Source organism: Charadrius vociferus, unplaced genomic scaffold (assembly GCF_000708025.1).
Source record: "Charadrius vociferus isolate BGI_N301 unplaced genomic scaffold, ASM70802v2 scaffold333, whole genome shotgun sequence".
In the NCBI taxonomy this organism is placed as follows: domain Eukaryota; kingdom Metazoa; phylum Chordata; class Aves; order Charadriiformes; family Charadriidae; genus Charadrius; species Charadrius vociferus.
Window position 1 is genome coordinate 1,188,220 of NW_009647682.1, and position 26,150 is coordinate 1,214,369.

Sequence of the window (26,150 nt, forward strand, 5' to 3'; positions counted from 1 at the left end):
GAGTGTTTCAGAGGATGGACAAGTGCATTTCCTAGACATCTGTAAGCACATGGATCCTGCTGTGTGTAACATGACTGGCAGAAGCGTGCAGCAGTGGATAACCAGAAACAGTCTCTTTTCTCCTTAACAGATGTGGTGCAAATCTCAGGCTATGACCAGCAGAAGCAATTTTACCCATACCTTTCCAGGTCCTTCTGGCTGTGGAGAATTTACAGGGGAAGCTGGAGCCTGGAAACCAATAAAATGTACAATGCCATACTGTCAGGAAACATCCTGACTTTTGCTGCTGTTCTTCCTTCCTTGTACCCTGTAGAGCCAATAATAGCCAGCTGTCTGGATGCCTTAAACTATGTACTGTAACTGGTCTGCAGTATGGACTCTGTGATGTTCTTCCCCTGCCCACAGCCCAGTCACAACAGGACACTGGGACTTCAAACTCCAATCCATCCTCCCAGCATTTTTTGCAATTTATTGGGCTATTATTTCCCTTGATTAAGTTGGAGAAAACTTGCCACCAAAGATCATAGGCAGCATTTGTGTCACTGGGCTGGGCATCTCAATCATCTGCCAGCAGCAGAATACAGGGCATAAAGAAAGGATGTTCCGGAGAGAGAGCTGCGACCTTTGAAGGAGTGATGACAGACCCAGCAGCAGTGGGAGGAACAGCTGGTTGCCCACCCCTCCCTGGGACCACCCTGTCCTCAGGGAGTGAGGTGCTCGCTGTCTTCCCTGGCCCCAGCGCGCATGTGTGTCAGCTGCACAGAGCTGATCTCACCAGAAATGTCTAATTGGTGCCTTCAGGCAATCATGTCTCTCTTCCTGTCTGAGTTTATCTTGAAAGGCTTGATTGAGTTACCTCCTATCCCATAATAGGATCTAAGTTCCTTGTAGTAACATAAGAAGGAGATGATGTCACTGCAGCTAAACTTCTCCGATAACTTACTAATGACTGGGGCCAACACCTCAGCTCCTTTCTCAGGCAAAACTCCCAGACACACTGAGTCAGTACCTGGTTTGTGAGCTCCTGGGGAACTTGCTGTGCAAGGAGGTGAGGGCGCAGTGAGGGTGGACGGCTCCGGAGCTGTGCAAAACATCCTGCTCAAAGGCACTCCGTGCCACCCTGGCCCCCCCATGCTACACTGCCCCACAACTCAGCTCCATGTGTGCTGCTCTTTCTGGCAGGCACAGCACCCAATGGGGCTTGGACACTCAGGGGCAGGAGGTTCTGGGTCCCTGAGCCTGCTCGAATAGCCCAGGTGAGGAGCAAGACCTTCTTCCACCTACGGATACTAACTAGGGTAGGAGAAAGACAGCTGGGGACTAACCTCAAAAGTGGGAAACGGGGTTCAATTTCTGCTCTGCCTATCATGTCCTTGTGGTCATAACGTTCTGCAGATACAGTGGGAGAATGGACCTGTTGGAGCAGGTCTAGAGGAGGATTGTAAAAATGATCAGAGGGCTGGAACAGCTCTCCTATGAAGACAGGCTGAGACAGTTGGGGTTGTTCAGCCTGGAGAAGAGAAGGCTTTGAGGAGACCTTATCACATCCTTTCAGTACTTAAAGGGGGTGTATAAGAAAGATGGGGACAGACTTTTTAGCAGGGCCTGTAGCGAAAGGACAGCGGGTAACAGTTTTAAACTAAAAGAGAGTAGATTTAGACTATAGGAAGAAATTTTTTTTACCATGACGGTGGTGAGACAGTTGTTCAGGTTGCCTAGAGAGGTGGGAGATTCCCCATCCCTGTCCAATCAAAACTATTCTATGATTCTCTGAATTACACATTATTGAATAGGTAAAACGTTGCCTTGTAGGCCTGCACCAACACCTGGGCTCTCTGCCCCTGCCACAGAACAGCTCACAGCCCTCAAACAAGGTTCACCAGAATTCCCTAGCTCCGTTTCCAGACTAAAAACTCTTGTGAAAACTATCCCAGGCAGTGAATGAAGCCGCAAACATGTTCCCAGTCTGTTGGCTGTGGAACAGGACCTGGTGGAAAAGTTTGCAGGGCTCTGTTTGGACTGCAATGAGTCTTCACTCCTGACTTAATGGGACATGTACCTCTGGGAAGCCCTCCATGAGGGATGCTCAGGAAATGAAATCAGAGCAATACCTAGACTCCATACAAAGTACCTTTGCTACAAACAAGAGGGCTTTGTTATCCCCAGTTGCAGACACCTCCAAAACCCCTCAGGTCAGAACCGTGCAAGAAGGATTGCCAAAATCTCTGTGCATCTATAGAAACTGCTGACAGCCGGGCAGCTGCACTCCACCACCGCACCAACTCCCTGACTAGCCCTCTCCTTGGCTACCTGGCATTGCCCCCTTGCCCATGGTGCCAGGCACAGGGAAATGGAGAAGGTACAGAAAGCAGCCAGAGGCTAAGTGGAGTGGCTCAAAGGCACACCAAGCGGTGTGGGCCCTGCATGGGGCCTTGCTGGGAAACACGGTGTTTGTCAAGCACGCAAGATAGCTGGAAAAGAGAAGGGAGAGCAGCTCGTGGGGACAGAAGGGACAGGACACACTGCTCTCTGGGGAGAAGGGCTCTGAACAGGTCATGGCGCCTCAAGAGATCCCGTGGGCCAAGCATATGGTGGAACGTAAGTGCCAGCTCATACCTTGAATGCATGGGGATCAGGGCCAGACCAGATGCATCACAAGGTCCCTGTCTGGTAGAGGGGATCTGCAGGGGTGTCACAGCTGGATTCACGTCTGCCTTGCTCCATCCAGTCTCCACTCATGAGTTAACATGGAGATAGGGCTCCAGGTGTTTGGTCTGTGGTGTTTCACTCAGGCAATCACTGCTAGTCTGGTGGTTATTTTGTTTTGATGGACACTTGGGTGGGAGCTGACTCCTGTTGAGCTGCTGGACTGTACCCTGGTGTGATTGAGTGCTGGGTGGGCACCCATAGGATCCCCCATGACCTTCCAGTGTAGCGAGCTTTGTTTTAGAAATTAAACAACCCTCACCCTTATAGCTCATAGACTATACTGGGGAGAAACACTGGACTTTGCTGAGAGGCTCGAGCCTTTACGGTCATGCATGTGGTGCATCACTTCTCACTAAACACGTGTGACCCATAGCTGGACAGATGTCCTGGAGAGGAGTCCACCACAGTTCTCCATCTCACAATGGCCTGAGGCCCTTTGGCTGAGCCCTTCCACAAGTTACCAAGCTGTTTTAAACAGCATGGCAGCCACGAGCCCCTCACAGAGCCAACACAGGGGTCTGGGGGACTGTCCCCTGGCCCCTCTCTGGCTGAAGGGCTCCTTCATGGGCCAGACACAGTAGTTTTTGAGCCACACCACAACTGCAGGGCACTGGAAAGCTCTTCTGCTCTACATGGCAGCTGGGGCTGCTTTGGAGGTATAACTCTGAGTCATGAAAAGAGGTCATAGTCTTTCTGGCTGGTATTTGGAGCTAGCTGTCCAGTGCTCCTACCCTGCCATGGGCTCAGTGTGACCCTGGACAAGTTGCTTGGCTTGTCCTTGCCTCCTTCTTCCTTTGTATGACGGGAACAGTAGCTTTGCCCTGCATTGCAAGGGACAGTGCAGGGGGCTGCCTCCCCTCAAGAGCAGTTAGTGCTGCAGATGGCTGTTAGGAGACAGATTGCTTGGACCATCTACAGCCTGGGCTAGCAGGGACCTCACAGATCAAGACACTGAGGTCCTACTGCCAAAGACACCATGTCTGATAGGGCCTGTCATGCACAGGGCTGGGTCCTGCTGCTCTTAAAATTTCGTTTATGTGTATCACATCACTTGGCTAAAAATTAATTTGGTGTTTATCCTACCAACACAGCCAGTGATTCCCATGCCTAACTTTATAAAGTGAGACAGTTCTGTACTTTTCATCCCTGAGTCTCACTAGACTGACTGTGCCCCCATCTGCCTTGCCATGGGGTGAACTTTTTGAAGTCCACAGGGTTATGAAGGAGGCAGAGAGTTAAAGATGAGAGCAGACTAAGGGCTGTGTCTTGCATAGAGGACTAAATGCTGCATATATGGGTGCCAGTTTAAATATGTTGCTCATTTCTTACTCGCGTTCCTGTCTCCAGTTTACCTGAAGCTTCTCTGTGGTTCATCAGGAGTGCTTACACATTCAATGCATGTAACATCTGGGACCCATCTTCCTTTTGCACTGACACGTCTACTGTACGTAACATCTGGGACCCATCTTCCCTGCTGTGCGGCTGTATCTACTGTATGTAACATCTGGGACCCATTGTCTATCTTCTCTATTGAGTGGTCACTAGGGAAATGCAGCATGCCCTGGATACTTATGTGTATAAGCAAGTGAGTTAAGGTTCATGAATCCCCATAACAAAGGTCAATGGAAAGCACATTGGAACTTACTATATGACTCATATGCAAGAGTGTGTGTGTGGATCATGGATCGTGGATGTGAGCTGTGACTATTATTTCTTTAGTGTCTACAATGTTCTAGGCACTGGGAGGGCAGTCAAGATAGCATGTGCCTCTTCCTGAAAGCTATCACAGCCTGAGATGGGAACTGAAAGTGCATATGAGAGGGATATGAAAATGGAATTAAGTTTCTGTGCTTGTCAGTCTCTTTTGAGGAACATTTACTTATTGAAAGGGGGGTACTGCAGCCATTGCCGTGTGGGCAGAGAAAGGAAGGAGCAATATAGATAGACAAGCGACCACCAGTTTAATCTTAGTGTGAATGATCTCTTGAATGTTTATCCAAATGGAGTTCCTGGTTGCCATACTAGGTTGCTATCAATCAATACAGAAAAGTTTGTAGGTGCTTGGGCTCAGCAAGGGTGTCACTCGTTATCACCCTCTTCCAACTGGTGCATACCACAAGCTCAATGAATGGGAAAATTAGAAAGTGAAGTCTCAAGAGAGGAACTGACTCATCGTTAACATGATGGCCCAACTCAAGATCACTGGGAGCTGAAGAGCCTACTCTCTACATGTTCCAGGAAAGAACAACAAAAGCTGTAAGGATATGAAACTCGTGCTTTTTATACACGGTGTACACAGGTACAGCATCTGATGCAGTCAGAGGTAGAGTTTCTGTAACTGCTGACACCCTTTTTGGGAGGAGACAGCCATTCATGTAGACACCTATTTTTTCTGTATTATTTGCCAGTTCTGCCTCACAATAAAATAAGTTAGAGTGACTGAAATTTGCTAAACTGTTAGCTGTTAGTCTGATAAACAACATGACACTCTTGTCTTCCTAGGAGATGAATCCAGGGATCTTTCACAGCGTGGACGCTCACAAGCATGAGCCATATGGACATTTCCCTTAGATAAACTTCACAACATCTCATTGCTGAAAGCCAGGGAGTAACGGATGAAGGACAAATGGAAGCAGGGATTTATTGGGTCACTGCTAAAGAGAACTGTTCCTTGAAGATGATGCATTCAACAACTTGTGTGTGGTCTCTAAATCTTCCTCTCAATAAAAGCTATTGAGGTCATTGTAGTTGGATAACCACATTGAATTTCATGCTTTTTTTACTGCTAAGCAGAAAAGGCTCTAATCTGACCAGCTGAGTTCCTGCCACTGACAGGAAAAAAACATGTCCATGATGTACCCAGTATCCATGTCAGAAGGCTTTCTCATTTCTGACTTGCCCCCAGAACAATAGTTACAAATTCAAATCCTTCCAGCTCTGGAGTGCAGAGAAATTCCTCTCTGGTTAATGGGTAAGCTGATCCTTGCACTTGTATTTTTGGGCAAGATGATCTCCTCTGATAGCTTTCTCTGAGGGCTACACAGGTGTGTGCTGGGTTTTGTGCACAGGGCTATGGGGGAGAAGAGATGCTCAGCTCTGCTTTGGTACACAAGCTCTGATGATGTGTGTTAGCTTGGTGAGGTGTTTTTGCCAGTTAAAAGCAGAGGGTGAGGAAAGGGGCAATTTTTTTGCTCTCTAGGGGTAGGAAAAACACATCTCGCCCAACTTCATTCACACAGAACTTGAAACCAATTATAGGGCCTTTCCTATAGAGAAGAGAAAACCAGAGTCCTCCAGAGAGTGATTCACTGCCCCTGCCCACCCCCCAGACAGGGCTCTGAGATAACAGGGATGATTCACCCTCTGGAGATGCTGATTATTTTCAACTGCTGACTAGCTGAGATGAGTAATATCTGGATGGCTAGGGTTTGAGGAGACAAATCCACCTGGTCCACCCGAGGGAGGTGTAGGCACAGCAGAAGGTTACCTGAAGGGAAGGAAGGTTGTGTAGTGAGGCCATGGAGGATGACTCAGAAGAATTTGATTTCCTTCCTGGTGGTATCTTAGGATGTTCCACCATGAGGGAAGGATCTAGCACTCCAGTCATAGCAGAAGCACAGAGACACCAGCCTCCTGGTCACAGCCACTCAACTTCCCAACTGCAAACCTGGCCCAGGCTGCTCTGTTGTAATGCCAAATGCCAGCATGGCTGATCCTGCTGCTGTTCTTTGAGGGCTGCAAAAGGGAGGCAGTGAAGCTGCTTGCTGGGGGCTACCAAGAACACAGTGTCCAAGCCATGTTTTTTGCCCCTGTAAAAGAGGGTGCATTTTCTTGCCAAGTGGATTTGCCAATGGCTTTTGAAAATGTATTCTTGCTCATCATTGCAGTAAAAATGCTAGTGCTCTTCAAAGGTACTAGGGAACACTCCATAAACAACACGGGGAGACGAGCTGAATAGCAGAGAAAGCTGCTGGCATAAGAAGTAGGGTCTAGCCACACACTTTGTTTCCTAGTCTGGGATACTCTTGAACCCAGACCAGGGATTTGGATCAGGCCAGTGTAAGCAGAGGAACAACTCCAAAATATGAATCTTGGATTTGTATTTTAATGCAGCTTTTTCTCCTCAAACCTGGCCTGATATTGCCAAGCTATTGCCTGGTGACAAGCACAGATCTTCAGTGACAGCTCAGACTGGGTGAAAGGGAGAAAAGAACTAGCGAGCAGCAGGTTGGATGACAGCCTGTGGTATGTGGAACCAGAAAAATTTTGTCTGCTCAAAATCTATGCCAAAAAGCATTAATGCCTCTGAATTTGGCTTCTAATTCCTGAACCAAATTGTGAGATGTGGCTACAGAGAAGAGCCTCAGTTCCTTCCAGGGATATCATCCCACCTGAATCCAAAGAAAGAAAACACAGCTGTAACATTTCCACACTCTCTGTGCACTGACTTAACTACATAAGCTACAGGGGACACCTTGCTGCATTTCAGGTGAATCTGTTTGTGCACACTACACCTGGGAGGAAGGATGATGGCACATGGAGCCAGAGAGGCTCCTGCTTCCATACAGACAATGAGGAATACTAACAGCAGCCAAACCTCAGCAAGGACTCACCACACCATGGCTATGCCACTGCATGAAATTACCTGCAGTACATCCAGATGTTTGACACGCCTGACTGTAGTGTTTACTTGGATGTGGTAGATGTCTGCTCTTTGCCCTTCCTAGACTTTCTCCTTTGTAGAAATACCATTAATGCCAAAATGGAGATCAAACTTCTGAAAAGAAGAATGGGGACAAAACTTCACTGACTTAGCTGTCCTCCTCTCCAGAGCTGCCTGCTGAGAAGAGGTGCCTCAGGGAAAAGAGAGGATTTCAGAGATGGGGCAGGAAGCTTTTGGGCAGCAAGCGTCCTCTAGAGTGGAAGGAACTTCTTTAGCACACTGCCTGCACTGAAACTTTTTCTGGGCTCTTTCCTGCCACAGGCATGCTTTCTGCTGCAAAGTGGTCTGTTACAGGTGAAATTCAGCATCCTGTGCTCTCAGCAGAAGCAATCACCAAGAAAGTACTTGTGATTGCTTTGTTTCAGTCTATCTTCAGATTGACTGTTAAGAACTACCTCATTGCTCTTCCCTGACCTTTTTTTCATTGTGCTCCAGAGAGACCTGGTAGCCAATAAATCATGTTACAGGACTGAGGTGGTCTTGCCACAAGACAACTTCTATGCCAACAGATTGTAAGTCACTGCTATGTTAGGCTGACTTTATAGATTTCTGTTTTTTCCATAGCTTTTATCCTCGAAACACCCAATGGAAACAACACCTTTCTTAAACCTTACTGCATCACATGTGATTTATAGAGAAGAATATTGCTGTTAACAGCAAACTGTCCAATATCAAATAGATCAAAGAAGCGAAACGAGGAATGAATTGACTGAGCTCTTCAGGCCATACTGATTCCAAAGTAATTTTTTTCTTCCTTCTGTCATAAGAATTTATATGTTTGTGAGAATCTGATCAGGTGGGAAGAGCTTTCCTCCTTTGTCTACATCAAAGTCCACATGTTCTCAAATTGCTATAAGTCATTCTTTGCATTTTAATCTCCGGCCATATGTATAAAAATAATTACCTGCCTTGAGGGACAGGGGATGAAGTAGTCTTTATTGCATTTCCATAAGACTCTAAAAGGTTCCTGCTAAAGATATCAGGAAAGTGAACCAATGGGTAGGAGGAACTGGTTTGTTTTACTTAGAGGTAAAATTAACTTGTGTGCACAGAGTATACATGTCAGGCTGATTTAGCGCTTAGAGATTTTGAGTCAAGTAAAGCTGGAGTGAAAACAGAATATAACGGGAAATTAGATTTGTAGAAAACATGAAAATACTTGCAACGTTTTTAAGAACAATGTATATGACACAGTTTGTCCTCCAGGTTGCATCCCATCAACTTATGAAGGCATCAAATCCTTCTGCAGGACAGATGAAAAGAGGACAGACACTGCTGTCATATAAGCACCTGAAATGGGAAGGTGGTGTCAGCAGGACCAGTGCTGGTGGGACTGAAGTCCTCCTCTTTAGGGAGACTGTGGCTGACTTCAGCTGTGAACAACAGCTTTGTGGCAGAGTGGCAAGTGAATACTGCAAATATTTCAGAGGGGTGCAGTGAACAAAGACTGTGAGGGATAAAGGACAACTAAAATGAGAGCAAGGACAGGATCCCAGGGAATGGGATCTATTCTGCTGTTGCCCACCACCTGTGTATAGTTGCAGTGGTGACGGCTGTGTACGGGGGGCATTAGCCACCAGGTAGCAGAAAATGGTTTGCTCTCGGTGACTGACACATGCTGACATGGAGGGAAGGTCTCTTGCTTATCTGCAGTTGCTTCTCTGACATGGTGCACAAAGGAGGAGTCGCCAAGAGACAGAAGACAGATGGAGACTCGGTCACAGGGTTTTTTTCTTGGGCCCCTTTGCTTTACCAAACACACCATCGAGCCCAATAGCAAGAGAGTCAATCCTTTTGTGATACAGGGCTAACAAACTGCCTGCAAGGACTCAAGCCGGTGTTTGCTAGCTTTATGGTGCATCTTGCCTGGGAGACAAGAGAAAACTCAAAGTACATTGTGGAAAGGAGGCAAGAAGAGCCTGACTTCGTGGTGCAGGATCTTGAGGCTTCAGTCCTCATGAACCGCTGCTTCTAATGGGGAAAGGGAACATTGCAGAGCAGGAAGTGGGCCATAACTGAGAGATAGAAGAAACTGATAGCAGAGGGGGAGATTTGTTGAAAAGTAGCTGGGAACCACTCTCCAAGTCTTGTGCCACAATTTGTTTCTGTGCTTGCAAATGCAAGGGTGAATCGGGGTATGGGTTCAGCATGCTGGAGGCTGCTGGGACAAAAACAGCTGTGGGGGAATCCCATGGTCAAGGCTGGTCCAAGGCCCTGATTGTTGCTGATCACTTGGACGAGGCAGAAATATCTGAAAATTACTTTATTACTTAATGGGCTTTGCACACCTTTAGCCAAGACACCAGACTTCTAGTTCCCTCTTATCCCAAATTTTAGTGTTGGTGGACTATGATTTACATGCTCTCACTCCTCTGGAGCAGGATTACCAGTTGTTTAGATGTTTCTGAGCAGATCCCTGCATGTGCAGGCCAGGGGATGTACTAGAGCTGTGGTTAACTCCCTGATTCACACACCATGCTCCAGGTACCAAGGACTTAATGAGGACATCAAGTTTGATACACAGGCGGGTATCACAGCTAGGAGTCATATCAACTGTAGTCAGATGTCTCCTTTCAAACTGTATGTCCCTCTGTGAACAGAGAGGACCAGGCAGCGCTGGGAGTGATCCGTCTCCAAAGGCAGGTGCCTACTTCCAGGAGATGATTTTCTCTCCTAGTGCATCCACTTGTCTCTCTTGACTAAATGGTGCTGCTAAGACACAGGGAAATGAAGTCAGCCAGAAAATTCCCACACTGCTGATGTCCCACCAGGGGGTTAGATGACATTATGTGTATTAGCATCTCCATGACAGCTATGTCCATACTCTTGGGGTCTGGGGTCTACATGAAGTGAAATGCAGCCATAAGTTTCTGTGGGAGGAAAAATGAGCTACCATTGGGGGCAGGAGATAAATGAATGGATGTCTTTATCCAGCAGGGAGAAATGTGACTCTGGAAGCTTTGTGCCTATGCTACTGTGTCTTACTGAGTCAGAAACCCTGCTGCTATCCTAGGGAGGCCCAAAGTCTCTCAAGTCCCAGTAATTAGCTGTTAGGGCAGTTCCTCCCCAATCTGGAGGAGGTAACCTCAAGGAAATGCACAGAGCTCTGGGATTCATGGCCATAGCTAGAAATCACATCACCAATGTGATGTGTGAAAGCACAGGGTGATACTGTGGAGCTGAACTACAGTGGTAACTTTGGGAAAGCTGCCACTTAGAAATCTTATCATCCTGGAGCCTCTGGCCTCAAAGCTAGGTAAGAGAAGCTGTGATGACTGTCCTGAGGCCACCATGTATCCACCCATACTGGAAAAGCTCTGACACTCTTCTGGCGGGTACTAATCACCCCTTCCCCCTCCAAACTGCTGTAGGCAACACCCACCCAGACGAGCCAGACACACGCTAAGCACCTTCCCAAAGTGCTGATCTTCGAGAAACTCCAGAAAGAGCCGGCCATTCTCATCACTTTCCATAAGTATTTGAAAAAGAAAAAGCAAGAGTTTATCTTGATCTCTTAATCCATCAGGTTTCTTTTCTCTTTTCTTTCTCTACCTCTGCAAGCTTGGTAATTATAATTTATAGCACCTGCTCACTTTGAAATACCTTGGACTCCTTCTGCCTGGCAGAGGAACAGACACAGTGCCCATCTGCTTTAGGTAAGTGCTCACAAACCACAAAGTCGTTAATTAGACTGACACACGACTCTTCCAGAATACACATGGTATGTTGTATTACTGCACCTATAAACCACTGGTAACCAGATACTCTGCCAGGGGATCACAACTGGATCAGAGCATTACGTAAAGCCTTGGCACCTCTTGCAGGGCTTAGAGCATTGCCATCAGGTGTGCGTGTTCTCTCTAATCCTCCCCACTGGGCTTCCCAACATGCTTCCCAGATATAGCAAGCCTGCTGGGAAGCAGCTCCCTCACGCTTGGTAGGAGGCTCAGTCTCCAGAACTTTGTATTCTTGTATTTTGAAATCCAAATTCCTCTTTGTATTCATCTAGTGATCCCCGCCAAGGTCTGCTTCCTGACAGCTCAGGCTCCAGGCAGTGATGCCTCCACATCCTGTAGCTGACAGGGAGCAGGGCAGGTCTGATTCTGGCCCCACGGGCATGGCTGCAGCTTCAGAGGACCTGTGATGAGGGGTGTTTGTGAGGACAGGTGTGTCTGATGTGGATGGGGGTATTTGGGTGGATTTGACACTTGCCTCCTCAGGCTGGCTGGCACCCATGGGGCAGAGTGAATCATAAACACCTCTAGTTGGGAAATGCTGAAACCCCATAGTGAATGCCTCCCTCTGGAGGACGACTGGCCCAGACCACATGAAGTCCCTGATGAGTGATAGTGATACGCAGTAAGCCAACCTGGAGCAGCCAACCTTTGGGTCAGCACATAGAATGGTTTAGGTTGGAAAGGACCTTGAAGATCATCAAGTTCCAACCCCCTTGCCATAGACAGGGACACCTCCCACTAGCAAGTGGATGTCCTAGACCTATGAAAGCCCTTGGCACAGAGTTATGCTGAATGACTGGAAACTTCCACCTGGTTTGCCAGTCTCCCCGGCACCTGTGATAGGGTTTGCAGGAGGAAGCCCTGTTAGTATGTTTGAAATATTATTTGTCAAAACTCAGGACTGCATCTTCCTTGGTTAGAAAAGGTATGGGGGGATCACACAGGACAATGGGAACATTCTCTTGGAGACCTTCCGCAGGGGAACACCCTGACCCTCCCATCTCACCTAAACTTGCCTGAATCTAAAGTAATTTTTTTTGGCATGCTGTCTGTCCTGTGAAGGACTGGAACTTCAGTAACTTAGGTTTCCTGGGTGCCAGTATGCCTCATCCAGGTTAGTTAAAATTAATGTCCTCTCGTTGCTGATACCTGCACCACAACATGTCTTTTGTGGGCGAGACCACACCTGCCATGGAAAATCCTGCACACCTGAAGCTCATGGGCTGGCAGCTTTGAGAAGACTCCTTGCCTGAAGACAGCGTCTCATCTTATCCAGATCAGAAGGGAAGAGCAGGGGGAGGGCCACAGAAGGAGGGCAGTGTAAGCATGGTCTGTGTGACACCTGGCTAGTGTTTTTCCTTCCTTGTTTCTGGTCTTCTAGAGACAGATGTGAGAGCAGGTCCCAGACCATGTTAACAGAGAGCTGCTGCTTCCTCTCCCTGGAGGTGGAGTCCTTTGTTCAGGCTGCCACAAAAAAGCCATGTGGGAAGCCGTGCAGCATGCATATCCAATACGAGACGGCTCCGATGTGGAAGAAGCTTTCCTGGGGGCAAAGTACTCTGGAGAGTAGAGTTCATGCCCTGACTGTGCCACAGACTCTCTGATCATTCTGGACAGGAGACTTCTACTTCCCTGTGCATCATCCCCCAGTAAAAAGGAGGAATAACTTTTCTTCTGCTCTCTGAGTTACAATGTTTATTGGAGTTTCTTTCTGCCTGGACTTTCATCTCCTTGAGCATGTATGTACAAATTGATGTCCTGCTGTTAGAGACTTCCAAACTTGCTGCAAACTTCCTAGCTGGTACCATGGCCTCACAGTACACACCTTGCAGAGCCTGAGGAGAGTCTGGTATTCTCAGCAGAGGGACTTCAGTACAGGTCCGGACGTGCCACATGCCTGGGACCCCAGCTTGGACCCCAGCAGTGCAGCAAAGGGACCCAGCATTTCAGTTCTAAGTGCTACCAAGGCTTGGGTGCACGTGTCCTATCTCAGTGGGCATCCTCTCTGAATGCTCAAAAGACAAGACATCTGCTACCTTTGGAGACAACTGGAGTTTATTAATCATTATTTTTTGCTTTCCTATTTCAGAAACTCCACTGACATGTTAGGCTTTTGCTCCATTTCAGCTCTAACTTGGTGCTGTGCAGGCAGTAAATACCAACGTCTCTATGTCCACAGTGGCTAGAAACATCCCCTTCCATCACACTTGTTTGGCCACCTCATCGCTTGAATTGCCTGATAAGTTCTACTAGTAGAGCTACGCTCAAAACAATTGTTCTCAGCTTCCACTTAGTTTGACTGCTTCTGTTGTAAACCTGAGAAAAGGCTTGTGTATTGAGAAGTCTGTTTTTCCTCTCCTGTATCAGCTTGTCTTAAGAGATGCATACTTTCCCTTCAAATCCTGCCTGAATCCCAGAATGACGAACATGGACATCAAATGCAAATATCTGAAAGAGCAAGAAAATAACCAGCACACAATCCCTTTCTGTCTAGTACAGCTGTCTGTTCCACCCCATTCCTGTTGGCTCCCGTTTTCACCCCCCTTTTCAGCTGTCCTGCCTGCTTAGCATGTGTTGCCAACTTGCAAAGCAGATAGTTAATATTCCACGAAGTGCCATAACAAGTCCGGTAACTCATGAACTGTCATGATGTGCCATAAAGTCACTTCCCCTTCTGCATGGAAAAAATAGTCTCTGGGCAACATGAGTACACTGGGTCTCAGATAGCCTGACCGGTAATGCTTGGAAACCATGCTGTGGGTGACCTATGGGTGTTCCATGCTGGCTATTTTTTTGGCAACGAATACACAAGAGTCTCATAAACTTATGGAAAATGACTCAGATATTTGAAAAAGAGGGAAAAAAAAAATGTCTGTAATGCAGACCTCGGCCTGAGGTTAGTAACTACATTTGGAGAAGTAATAGCAGCACCAGTGAAAACCAAGCAGAGCATCTTAGCTCTCTATCTGCCTTAAGACATAGTGACTGTCCATACTGTGCCACTCTCATTTTTCAAATCAGGTGTCATTTATCTTTATGGAGCATTTCCCTGTTTGAACGGAGAGAGAAGAAAAAGGCAGCTACAGAAGAGCATCTTCTGTAAACATTCTAAACATGAGCTAGAAGGAGAATTGCAAGACTCTGCAAGCACTGGCTTATCTTCCCCTGGGGAAGCAGCACAGGACGGAGACCCAGGATAAAGCAGGTCATGCTTTCACCAGTGAGACACAGCAGTGGTACAATCTCATAACACACACAGTGTGTCTTCAGAAATATCCCTCTCCACGCAGGAGGCAGGACTGTACCTCACAGCCACGCTGGGCTTAGTTACCAGACACGGTTCTTGGGCCTTCACCACGCCCAAGGGTTCTCTGCTGTACAGTTTCTGTATAAAGACAACAAAGTGAAAATCATCATCTTTTTCTGCACGTGCCCTCCACTCTTTCAAGTGGCCAAGCTAGGGATGCAGACAGGGCTTGGTGCAGTGCTGGTGTGAGGCAGAGCTGGCTTGTGCCTGTTCTCTCGGTGAATAACTATCTGCACAGAACTGCCTCGGAGAATAATGCTCTGTGAGTTACAATGTTTATTGGAGTTTCTTTCTGCCCGGACTTTCATCTCCTTGAGCATGTATGTACAAATTGATCTCCTGCTGTTAGAGACTCCCAAACTCCTGTACTCTCCATACTGAGGGCAGGTTTTACTGCTGCCTGTTGCTGATCTGTGATCAGGGTCTTTCTGAGAGGTGCCTGTCCTTTAACCAGGTAGCTCGGACAGGGAAGAGGTCTCCATTGCATGGGACACTTCTGAAACTTTGCTTATAGAGAGGGCCCCCCCTGCCCTGTTTTGAAAAGTTGGACCCAGCCATAGGGGCAAATCATGGGAAAGCGACTGTAGGGGACCTGACTGATGTCTTATGGCTGTACCCTGAATTCTTGTAAGCACAGAAAGAACAGCATGTGTGAGGTGGGTTCACTGATGTGACACCTACAGAAGATACTACTGTTTTGCTACCTCTTTTTGTTGTAGAAACATCTCTCCTGGAGCTTTCAATCTTTCACACAGTCTGTCCCAAATACTTCCTCTCCTGGTGACTGGTGGTTATACATACCGATCATGCCATTGCAGAGTCTCAAATGAGGCATGGAAACACCTGAATGTGGCAAGTGGATCCAGGACATCTAGGTACTACTCCTGACTTTGCTGTTGCCCTAGGGAAGATCACTTTGCCTTCCCATGCTCATGTTGTTCTTGCCAGTGCAGTGCATTGCACACACTGACAGTGAGCGAACTCTCTGGAAAGCACTTCTGAGTGTGCAGCGAGAGATGAGTATGTGCAGGTTTTATTATCCTGATGGGGAAAGATACACAGCATCTTGCCCCACAGTTTGCTGTGTCTACCAATGCCCACTAATTTGCTGCCTGTGGCTTAGCTAATCCTTTTCCAGTTTCTCTGATCAGGTGAGATGTGATGAAGAAGATCCAGCTCAACTGCTGCTGGTCCCACCTTCCTGAGCGGGCGAGCGGGATACCTGTCTGGCTCAGGGGGAGAGGTGTTGCCAACAGCAGATATGCCACGAGGGATTGTGCTGTTTTCCCAATGCACATCTCTTATTTTCTGATACTCTCTGCCAGTTCTTAAAGTTGGGCCTCCCAAAAAGGGTGTTTAATTAAATACTCATCTGTGTAAAGATGGTCCAGAAGCCTTGGGCAGTCTGTGACCATAAGAACATGTACCCAGGCTCCCTTGGCTGGAGGGGCACTTTAAGCTCCATCCCATGAAATACTTATTTTCCCAGCAGGAGCCCTTCTTTGAACATATTTACTCTCACTGTGCCTGGTGGCTGGCGGATACACTGTGGGTCTGGCTGGTGTAGTCAGGAGCATTGAGTAGAGCAGTCCCGCAGGTCAGAAGTTGTTGCCCCCTCTCCCGTCCCGGACCCAGGTCTTGTCAGGTCTAACAGGTTTTTGCTTTCTGTAAGAAAGAGACAGCAGTGGGAGCCCACTGCCTTGGTCCCTCCTGTGTACAGCTTGTGTCTGGGGCAGGAATTTGGGTCTGATGAGAGGCTGGGAAGGGAACCTGAGTCTCAGAGGCGGATCTGGGGAAGGCTCAGAAGAGGTGGCTGTGGTCCAGGGCAACGAGGGCAGGTATCCTAAAAACAGATGGTGAGGAGAGAAGGAGTGAAGGAGCCCAGAGGGACCGGGCATGGGTGCTTGTGCACTGCTGGGAAGAAAGACCTGGCTGAACTACCAGGAGTGAGGGGCTGAGGGGAGTGCTGAGAGGGGAATAACAGCCCAGACAGGTTGGTCCAAAGGGCCGAGGCTGCTGGGGAAAGGCAGGAGGTCCCTGCTCAGTCACCATGGACCTTGGATGGGAGCCTGCGGGCTGGGGCAGCACACTCAGGAGGCAAATGGCTACAGCAGCTTTTCTTACCCCTGCTGCTGTGGCTCTTGAAACCAGTCCTAATACAACGGGCATCAGGTGTGTCCTAACCAGACATACCCTGATACTGAGCCCTGATTTTATTCCAAGCCTAGTCTCCCTTGGGTTGTCTGAAGCAGCTTATTTTTTCCTAAAATTTGCTCTTATTGTTCAGTTTCTGCAGGAAGAACATGAGATCCCAGCTGGCCGAAGCTTTCCCTCCTCACCCAACTTTGGAGACACTTGGGGGGCCTACACTGGACGAGGTGGCCTCAAAGTGCACTAAGAAAAGGTTCATGTGTGGTGATTCAAGCTAGACCATTCTCCCATCCTGAGCCTTATATGAAGCCCGAAAGTGCTGTGAGCAGCTTCTTGGAGCATTTTGCGTTTCTCCTGTGCCATATGATATTTCAGGGGGGGCTGTTGGCTGAGGGGATGGAGCGTGTGGACCTCTCAGCACTAGCTGAAGTGGCATCCACCAGCAGTGTGCGCCCCAGGCTAAGTGTTCCAAGCAGCAGGCCAAGTGTCCCAAGCAATTGAACCTTCAGAAGCAAAGTTTGGGTCTATCCAACCATGGGCTGTGGTGGCACTGGTTGTCACACACTCTTCATGGGCATAAGAGAGACAAGCTGAGGGGGAAAAGGGACGTTCTGGGGCAGCCCCATTGTGGTGACCTTCCATGACACGTTACCCTTGAAAGGGAAGTCATTTAGAAAACAATCTAATCTCCAAATCCCTGGAGTGGGGGGTCTTAACTCTGGCACTGGTGGTGATGTCAACACATTTTAATAACAGCCACAACCACGTGCCAATGATGTTTCAGCAACAAATGTATCAAATCTCTCCTGGCAGAAAGAATATTCCTATCCTGCACAGCCAACACCCCCATTGCAAACTAATATTAAAATTAATATTTACAGAAACTCATACTTGATGTTGGGAGGGCCACACATGGAGAACTGTGCCCAGTTTGGGGCTGCCCAGTGTAAGAAGGATGAAGAGGAACCAGACGGGTCCAGTGGAGGGCTGGCAACTGACTTAGGGTCCCAGAGCATTTACCCCTCGAGTAGAGGTGGAAGGAGCTGGATTGGTTTCACCTAGCAGAGAAGAAGCTAAGAGGACATCTGCTAGCGACCCACAACTAAAGATGATGGAGCAAAGTTCTTCTGGATGGTTCCAAGTCACCAAAGAGTAATGAACACAAATTGTGCTTCAGGAGTTTTAGGCTGGACTTGAAGAAAAGCTTCTTCCCCAGGAAGAACAGCCTCAGGCCAGGTCACCAGTGAGGGGGGAATCTCTGTGCTTGGAGGGTTTCAAGGCTTGGATAGACAAAGCTGCAACTGCCCCACCAAGTACTGGTGATAATCCTGCTCCAAACAGGAGGCTGGCGTGTAGACACCCAGAAACTGCTTCCAGCCAAAAACTTCCGTGATAAAAAGACAGAGCAAGACTGAGACTGAAGTTAAGGGTTAGGGTTGGGTTTTTTAGCTTCAGCAGTGCTGCTTACACCAGCTGGGCGATTACCAAACAGACCTTCCCTAAATTCAGTGGCATTACCAGGATCTGATTGCATGACCATACACAGGAAAACTGCAAATGGTTCAGTAATGGGTGATTTTTAGTGAATACAGTAGCACAAACCTGTTGTGGATATAGTCACTTTAAAGGATAAGCACGATTACAGCCTCAGCTTCTTCTCCTGGCCGAATCACTAAAAGTGTTTTAAAGTGTTTCTACCCTGACACAGCTACCCTTTATCTGGGTTAAACGGCCCAACTGACATGCTGACAGACCAGAGTGTCCTCTGTGCTCCCTGGCAGGTCCACAGTGGATGGACCCCCTTTTGGGTGGACATTTTCCAGTGTTCCTTGAAATATGCATTGGTGCTGGTGGCCTTTTCATCACGACGCACACATGGGGAGCTGTAATTTCAACATCCTTTACCAAGACAGTGTTCCTTCCTTGAAAACTCTGTTCCCCTCCCTTAGACGCTAAGTGACAGTAAACTTTGCTTTAATTCGAAAAGAAAAGGAAGAAGGGACAGAACATCCTTGACAAAGGAATTAATGACTCAAATGCTGGGAAGCCCGCGGCCCCCAAGGGACTGTTCAACTCACAGCATTGATTTTTAATGACTTACAGAGATTGGAGGTTTGGAAGATCTCTCAGTGCCTCTGCAGGGATGCGACTCAGCTGATTGTTCTGCAACATCCTATAATTAGAAAAAAGAAAACTTTGTTTTAAAAAAAAAATAATCCTGACACAAAATGGAGGATATTGCTGCTTGTTTCTGAAGCTGTCCTGGACTCTTGTTGGAAAGCTAGAGGGGTTGGAAAGCACAATGTTTGTCACCCAGGCATCTTAAGCAAGCTTGCAGGCTGCTGGCAGATGAGCTGCAGTCCAGTCTGGCCCACAATCTGGCAGCAGAATGTCCCAGGGAAGGCCAAATGAAGCTGGTGAGGGGTCTGGAGAACAGGTCTTACAAGGAGCAGCTGAAGCAACCGGGGTTGTTTAGTCTGGAGAGAAGGAGGCTGAGGGGAGACCTTATCGCTTTCCACAACTACCTGAAAGGAGGCTGTAGAGAGGTGGGGGTTGGTCTCTTCTGCCAAGTAGCAAGTGATAGGACAAGAGGGAATGGTCTCAAGTTGCACCAGGGGAGGTTTAGGATGGATATTAGGAAAAATTTGTTCACCGAAAGGGTTATCAAGCACTGGAACAGGCTGCCCAGGGGAGTGGTGGAGTCACCATCCCTGGAGGGATTTAAAGGACATGTAGACGTGGTGCTGAGGGACATGGGTTAGTGGTGGACTTGGCAGTGCTAGGTTAACAGTTGGACTTGATGATTTTAAAGGTCTTTTCCAACCTAAACGATCCTATGGTTCTATGATTCTATCCACTGGGAGGATGTGACCATAAAGGGGCCTCTCCACTGCATACGTGCATCTGTTAGTCCAGAGTAATAATCAGGGCTTTCAGCTGAGTTGTCCCATATTTATACTTGTGTAAGACATCCTTCTCCCAGTGTGTGTCAGTGGCGGTTACCTCTGCAGGGTCTATGGAAACTAGCCTGTGGGCAGGTTTCTTATTCAACTTGTGGGACAGTTGCAAACACAATGGATGAGGAGCCATTCCATAACTGTTTGCTAAGGGGCTTCACAGCACTGGCACAACTTGCAGCAGTAACTGGAGCTGTTGTGGGAAAAAAAGAAACCAGCCCAGGGGCTTCAGAGAGAGCAAGTGACTGGAGCTGTTGGGCTGAATGGGCAGGACCCAGGAAGACTTTTCAGAAATGGAAGTGAGCGTAGGGCATGGAGAAGGGCCATGGACACTGAGGTAACTACACAAGTGATTGGAGAGGAGGAGACACTGGTTGGCAGTGCTCCTGCCCCAGGGGTGGGTGTCTGACTGTCTCTAGTGATTCAGGCAGGGTCAGAACCAGACCCCAGGAATATTTCTGACCTGGTCAGCTGCTCTCCTCTCTCACGGACCTGCTGGAGCACCGCACATATGAGTTTACCGGGTTTACCATCTCTGTGTCTCTAGAAAGGCTAAGTGTTTGACTCTGGACCACTCTCTGTCCTGAACCTCCTTATTCCTTCCCAGATTGGGACATCATGGGCACATGCTCCTCTGCACAAGAGAGATATCGCAGCATGGCAGCTGGGCTGGGGAAAGTGCCTAAAGAAGGGAGTGTTTTACATATCTGCGGTTTATATTTCTAAGACCTTCAAGAAGTGGTTGGAGATGACAAAAAGAGTGCTCAGGGGGCTGTTGTAATTGCTACCAGTGTCAAAGGGATGCAGCAAGTCCTTAGTAGTGAGGGGCAGCCAAAAGAGTACTGATGCAAGCAAGAAACTTTCCCATTGCTGCGACTGCTAGCTTCACTGCAGATGATTCAGAGGTCTGTCATGAAAGGAAAGCTGGAAAATGACAAGTGTAGAGACAATCTTTAAAAAAGGGAAGCTGTAGGCCACACAACTCTGCAATTCCTTGGAAGAGAATGGGGACTTACCATTAAATAATTTGCATGCACACAGAAGAAAAAGCAGGGAAACAAGCAACTGTCAGTAGTGGCTAGTGAAAAATGAGTTGTGCCAAAGCAATCTAGTTTTTTTTCTACACAGGGTAAAAAGCCATGAGAATGGAGAGGCAAGAACAGGCATCATCTACCATGACTTTAGCTTTACTTTAGTAAGAGGTTAAATGCTGGCATGTTATGCAGGAGAGAAGACATATTTAACATGGTACAAAAAGGCAGCAGAGAGGCCATACTCAAATTAATAAATGGTTCCCTCTCAAATAAACAGCCTGTTTAAGGGTCTACAGCATCTCTCCTGGAGATGACACTCAACATTATTGCTAAGGACCCAAATGATAGCTGGGAGGGGAAGGTTGTTACCTCTGCTGACAACACGGGGCTGCACAAGGCATCTTGCACGTACAAGGAGGGGTGCAGAGATAAGCTAGTGTGGCAGAACAGCTGGAAAATGCAGGATGCTGCAGGGAGACCAAGATAAAAGCTCCATGGATGGACAGGGATAACCGGCTACGCAAATACAGCTGGGCAAGGGCATGCAGCTCTGCTCAAAATGCTCAGGGCTGGTGGGGAGCCCAGGAGACCTGAGGCAAGACAGACTTGTTCTTGGGAGCGTGTCGAGACCCTGTGCAGGTAGCTACGTGGTGAGTGTGAGGAGCAGGACACCAGCTGTGATCCTTCTGCTCCTCTTGATGCTGGGCAGGTTATGGCCAGGCCAAGCTGTCCCATCTGGGACCTGCCCTGCGGGACATGGGGCAGCAGAAGAGCAGCCAGAGGACAAGGGGCACAAGGATAAAGAAATGCCAGATCCTCCCCTCTGGGGAGAAATGAATAGAAATTACAAGGGTGGTGGTAATCATTGGCCCTGGTTCTCCTTCCAGGCTTGTGAAAGGGGACTGTAAGACCCAGTGATCAATCCCATGGGTTGTCTCTGCAGCCCACTGGGATGAGGAAACTCATCAGGGCAGACAGCTGTCATGTAAGGACTGACACAACTTCTGGGTCTCCTGGTGCTGCATACGGGTTTGTTTCTGTACCTGAGGTGTGGTGGGGAGATAGGACACTGGGTCCTGCAGCCCAGTGAAGTACAGCAATTCAGGTCTGTTAAAAATCAAGAAGATGCACAGTTGAATACAGAGTGATATAGAGTGGGGCTTTGGGAAGTGCTGTCGGAGTTTTGGTGGGACACTCATTGGATCTCAGTGGTTCTATGGTATCTGAGCTCAGTGTTCAGAGTTGATCAGTGGAAGTATCGGGAGTCAATATTAAAGCAAAAACCACTGCCATGCTACTGCTGGATCCTGCTGCCTCCCATCTATTACAAGTCCCTTCTCCAACCAGTAACACAGACTGAGAGTCTTTCCAGACCACCATCAGCATAGACTGGTTCCAAAATGAAGCCATTTTGGCACAGACAAACGACATTTAAGGAATATGCTTCAGAGACCTCTGAAATCACTGTAGTGCTGGACAGTGCTATTTTTCACAATAGCAGGACAGCTAGAGAAGTTTTCGGATGATGGGACTGGGACAAGAAGCAGTGTTTCTTCACATGGCGTGTAATTGCTCCAACAACTCATCATCCGAGCATAACACAGAGAGGCCAAAAAATAGTTCCAGACAAGGATAGATAATTTTCTAGGGACACGGCCACACTGGTATTAAACAATAAGTTCTTCATTCAGCCTCAAGCTTAGGAAAACCCCAGCTCTGCTCATTGGGAGCTCAGGTTTGAGCAGGAAAAGACATGCTGCGCCTACCACTGGGTGTCCCAGCATGGCTTTTCTTACAGTCTGGTATTAAGGACAAGCGCCGTCAGGCCCCTGGTCAAGGCAGTCAATCCTTACATGTCATGTTAAACCATTCTTGAGTATGTTTTTCATAAAACGTCCTTTCAGCAGCAACAGATAACTTGATTTTGTCAACAGCCAAATAATTGTACAAAAACCTGGGGGATGGTGTCAAGGACGGCTGTACACAGTAGCAGGAGCTTCTGGTTCCTTGGGCTGCTCTGTACTGGGGTACTGGCCTAAGTACCTGTCTAAGTGGTGGCTTTTCCCCTTTTTGGGATGCTGGTCTTGTAGAAGATGGAGGAGGACAATGCTGTAGCTCATCGAGGAGAGCATCCACAGCAGAAGTCCTTGGCTCCAGGCCAGCTCCAAGGACGGCCGATGCATTCTGCATTAAGGGGTCACTGCATGACTCACGTGAATGGTGTTGCAAAGAGGGAACAACTCTGCAAACCAGTCATCTCCTGCCTTCATGTTCCTGAGCACCTCAGGCATGCCCTGTTCCCTCCCTGCAATCATGCTCCCCCGGGAAAGGAAGCTGTGTTCCAGGGTGTGTGCATGGACGATGGTGCAGGGACCTGCATCAGGATCCTAGGTACACTGCAGGGTGACCAACTGAGGCACAAACATGGTCTTTGAACCTGAACCTCAGTCCACAAGATCACAGCAACCCTGAGATCCCAGATTGCACTGTCCTCAGGCTTTCTCCATCGGCATCTGTCTTTTCTCCTGCCTCTCCATCAGCTCCTGGCTCCAATTCAGACAAAATCCCTGGACTTCATTATCTTTCCTCCTGCAAGCTGCTGTGAAGCAGCAGCCTGGAAACAACCTTAGTCAGAGCTTGACTTCTTGTGCCCATGGCGCAATCTCACCACTCACCCAGCCCAGAGTGGGCACACACTCTGGTTGCTGCAGTTTCTCAATTGCTGAGTGCAATTTTCTGTCTTCAAGCAGTATCAATGAGTAAAGTCCTACAAGACTGTGCTGGTTGATGAGTGACTATCAAATGCGGCAGCACCAGGCCTTTTGGACAAGCTGAGGACATTGATGACCATGACAAGCAAAGACCATTCAGGCCAGCAAGTGCCCAAAACCAAGTCTGGATAGTGCACTGTCACCTTGGGTTGGCACTGTTCAAGTGACCGTACTGGAACTTGCAGACACTGGGAGACATGGACACAACCTGCTATCCACAGCACTCTGACTGGAACCAGAATAAATCACAAATCTTCAGAGGTCATGTTTTATTTTCACAAGTAGGAGTATTGTTTGTTGGCAGAGACCACGCCTGAACAACCAGAAAAATGCTGGGATCAGGTCCCATCACACCAGGATCCTTGCACAAGACAGTCTCAGCAGACTTCCAGCCCTCAGAGGTACAGGCCTGTGCATGATAAAATGTCCCCATCTTGGGAGGCTGAAGTGACTCAGCCAGCACAGTCAAAGGGCTGTTATTGCTTGAGGCAACTGTGCCTGGAGCCCGTGCACAGGGATTAAAGACATTCCAACCTCTGCACGTTCCTCTTCCCTCCCCCATGGGAACATCTCTTGGATGTGCCACATCATTCCTTTTGTCTCAAAGCCATTTCTGTTCTGCACAGGTTCAAGGCTGTCAAAGAGGTAGGGTCTCTCTGGGGATTCCTGAAGTGTCCCAAGCTGCCTGCAAATGTGACATCCTGGGGCAACATAGCTTTTTTTTGTGATGTTTTTTGATGTGTGTTCACAAGCCAGGCTAGTCAGCACCTGTCCTGGACCACATGAGATGCTGCGATTGCAGTTCAGGGGGCAAAGAGAAGGAGGGACCAGTGAGGGTGGCCATTGGGTAGGGTCCATCCAGCCAGGAGATGTGGCATGTGCAGAGCAAGGCCACTCTTGTCAGGCTCAGTCCAGCCTACCTGTTGATGGAGACCAGCCATGGGCAGCACTGGGGCAGTGTGTGGGTTGGAGCGGCTGCAGGCAGCACTGGGTCAACATGCTTGTGCAGGCAGGTGCTGGGCAGCACTCATGCCACTGTCTGTGCAGGCAGGCTGTGGGCAGCGCTGGGTCTGCACGCTCACACAGACTGGTTGAGGCTTGTTGAGGAACGGAGCAGTGGGGTGGGCCACCCCAGCTGGCTGCTGCGGGTACAGGGTCTGCAGCCAAGAGGATGCACCCAGGCATTTTGCCCTCCACATTTTGGGGTGAGGCAGGCTCAGGTTGTGGTTGCACTTGGAGTCTTTCCCTGTGGAGTCTGGTGTGGGATTCCTTCTTGGCTAGTATGTGCTGCTGCTGCTGCTGCACGTTCAGCAAGGAAAGTAAGAGCCTGGCAGTCCTGCTTGCACGGCAGAGCATTTGATGAGGGATACATGTGCAAGGGTGGGATGTAGTGTGAAGCCGTGCAGCACAAGCTCAGCCACATGGGCAGCTGGGATGGATACTTCCTGGCTGATGGAGCTCCAGCCAGGGCACTCGGAGGTGAGTGGCGTCCAGGCAGCTCATGTGGAGGTCTGGAAGGATCGGGAAATTTCCAGTTTTCCAGAGACTCTGATTAAGCAGCACATTCTGCCACCCTGGAAAGCTCCAACTATGGGAGATCATGGACTATGGAGTTAATCTTGCAAGGGAAGGGGCTTGGCAGAGGAGACAAACCAGCCCATGGAGCTGGTTTCTAATGATTCTAACACTGACGCACAGACCCAGGAGCATCAGCTTCCATGGGGAGGGTATGGGTTGGCCACGCTTGCAGAGCAGAGACCCTGAGAGAGGTGCACTTGCAAAGTCTTTTTGCAAAGACGTACCCATCAGTTGAGAAGACCTCAGAGAACCAGCTACCAGTGCTGAGCATCTGTTACTGTCAGTCTGCACTCATCTGAGGGGAGCTGAGGAGACCACATCTCTCCTTGTCTCTGGTTGGGGCTGGCTCAAGGCTTGGTACATGAAGATCTCAGCATGTTCCCCTGTGCCACGATGTTTTGTTGGTAGTGGGTCAGCCTGGGTCTTCGCTTGCTCTCTTCCAAGTCTCCACACACCTGCTTCCCTGGGTGTACCCCTGCATGGTTTCTGCACAGGCCTATCTTCATGGCCACTTTCCAGGTGGTTTTTGTGCAGTGTAGCAGTTGGAGGAGGCAGAGCCAAGAATCTGGTCCTGCTTCCAGTAGCTCTGGGATTCACTCCGAGGGCAGGGAGAGGACCATCTGCACAGGCAGGTTTATGGAGGCATTCCCAGGGTGTTTCCCATCCTTTTTTAAACATAAACTAATTCTCTGGAAAGACCGGGAAAGCACCAGGCCCCTTGACAGCCCAAGATGTATGCAAGAGTTTACTTGTGGACATGCACATGACCGCAATTATCTCTATGACCTAGCATATTAAAATTAAATTATGAAAATTGTTACCATTCCCAGCTACCAGCCTGTCTCCTCAGGGGACACCCCTGTCATCAGAGGTAAGATGTCTGATCCTGCCATGAGTCAGCTCCCAAATGCCTACAGGCTTTAGTTTGTCATGTTTGGAGCAGCCATTCCCAACTCCAGCCATGCCTGTCACCTGTGAAATCTCACCCATCCTGTGAAAGAGCATCCACATCTGTAGATGCAACCAGGGCCAACGATTGTGGTCCCTGCACTTGGCCCATGTCCATGCAGAGCAGGTGGTGAGAACATCACCCGGGAAAGTGAACAGGGGAAGTTTTTTGAGAATGGCAGGATGGTGGGAGTCAGGTACAACAGGGCAATTAGAGGAAAATTAGGAGTTGATG

At 48.5% G+C, this 26,150-nt stretch overlaps 1 protein-coding gene across 1 annotated transcript in view; it reads right to left on the minus strand.

Moving 5' to 3' along the window:
- The window catches only part of LGR6 (leucine-rich repeat containing G protein-coupled receptor 6), a 146,073-nt gene that overhangs the window by 52,860 nt on the left and 67,063 nt on the right, over positions 1-26,150 (minus strand). Inside the window, exon 4 of the mRNA XM_009881348.1 lies at positions 18,729-18,800. Coding sequence (XP_009879650.1) covers positions 18,729-18,800 — 72 coding nt within the window. The remainder of the gene's footprint in view (positions 1-18,728; positions 18,801-26,150) is intronic.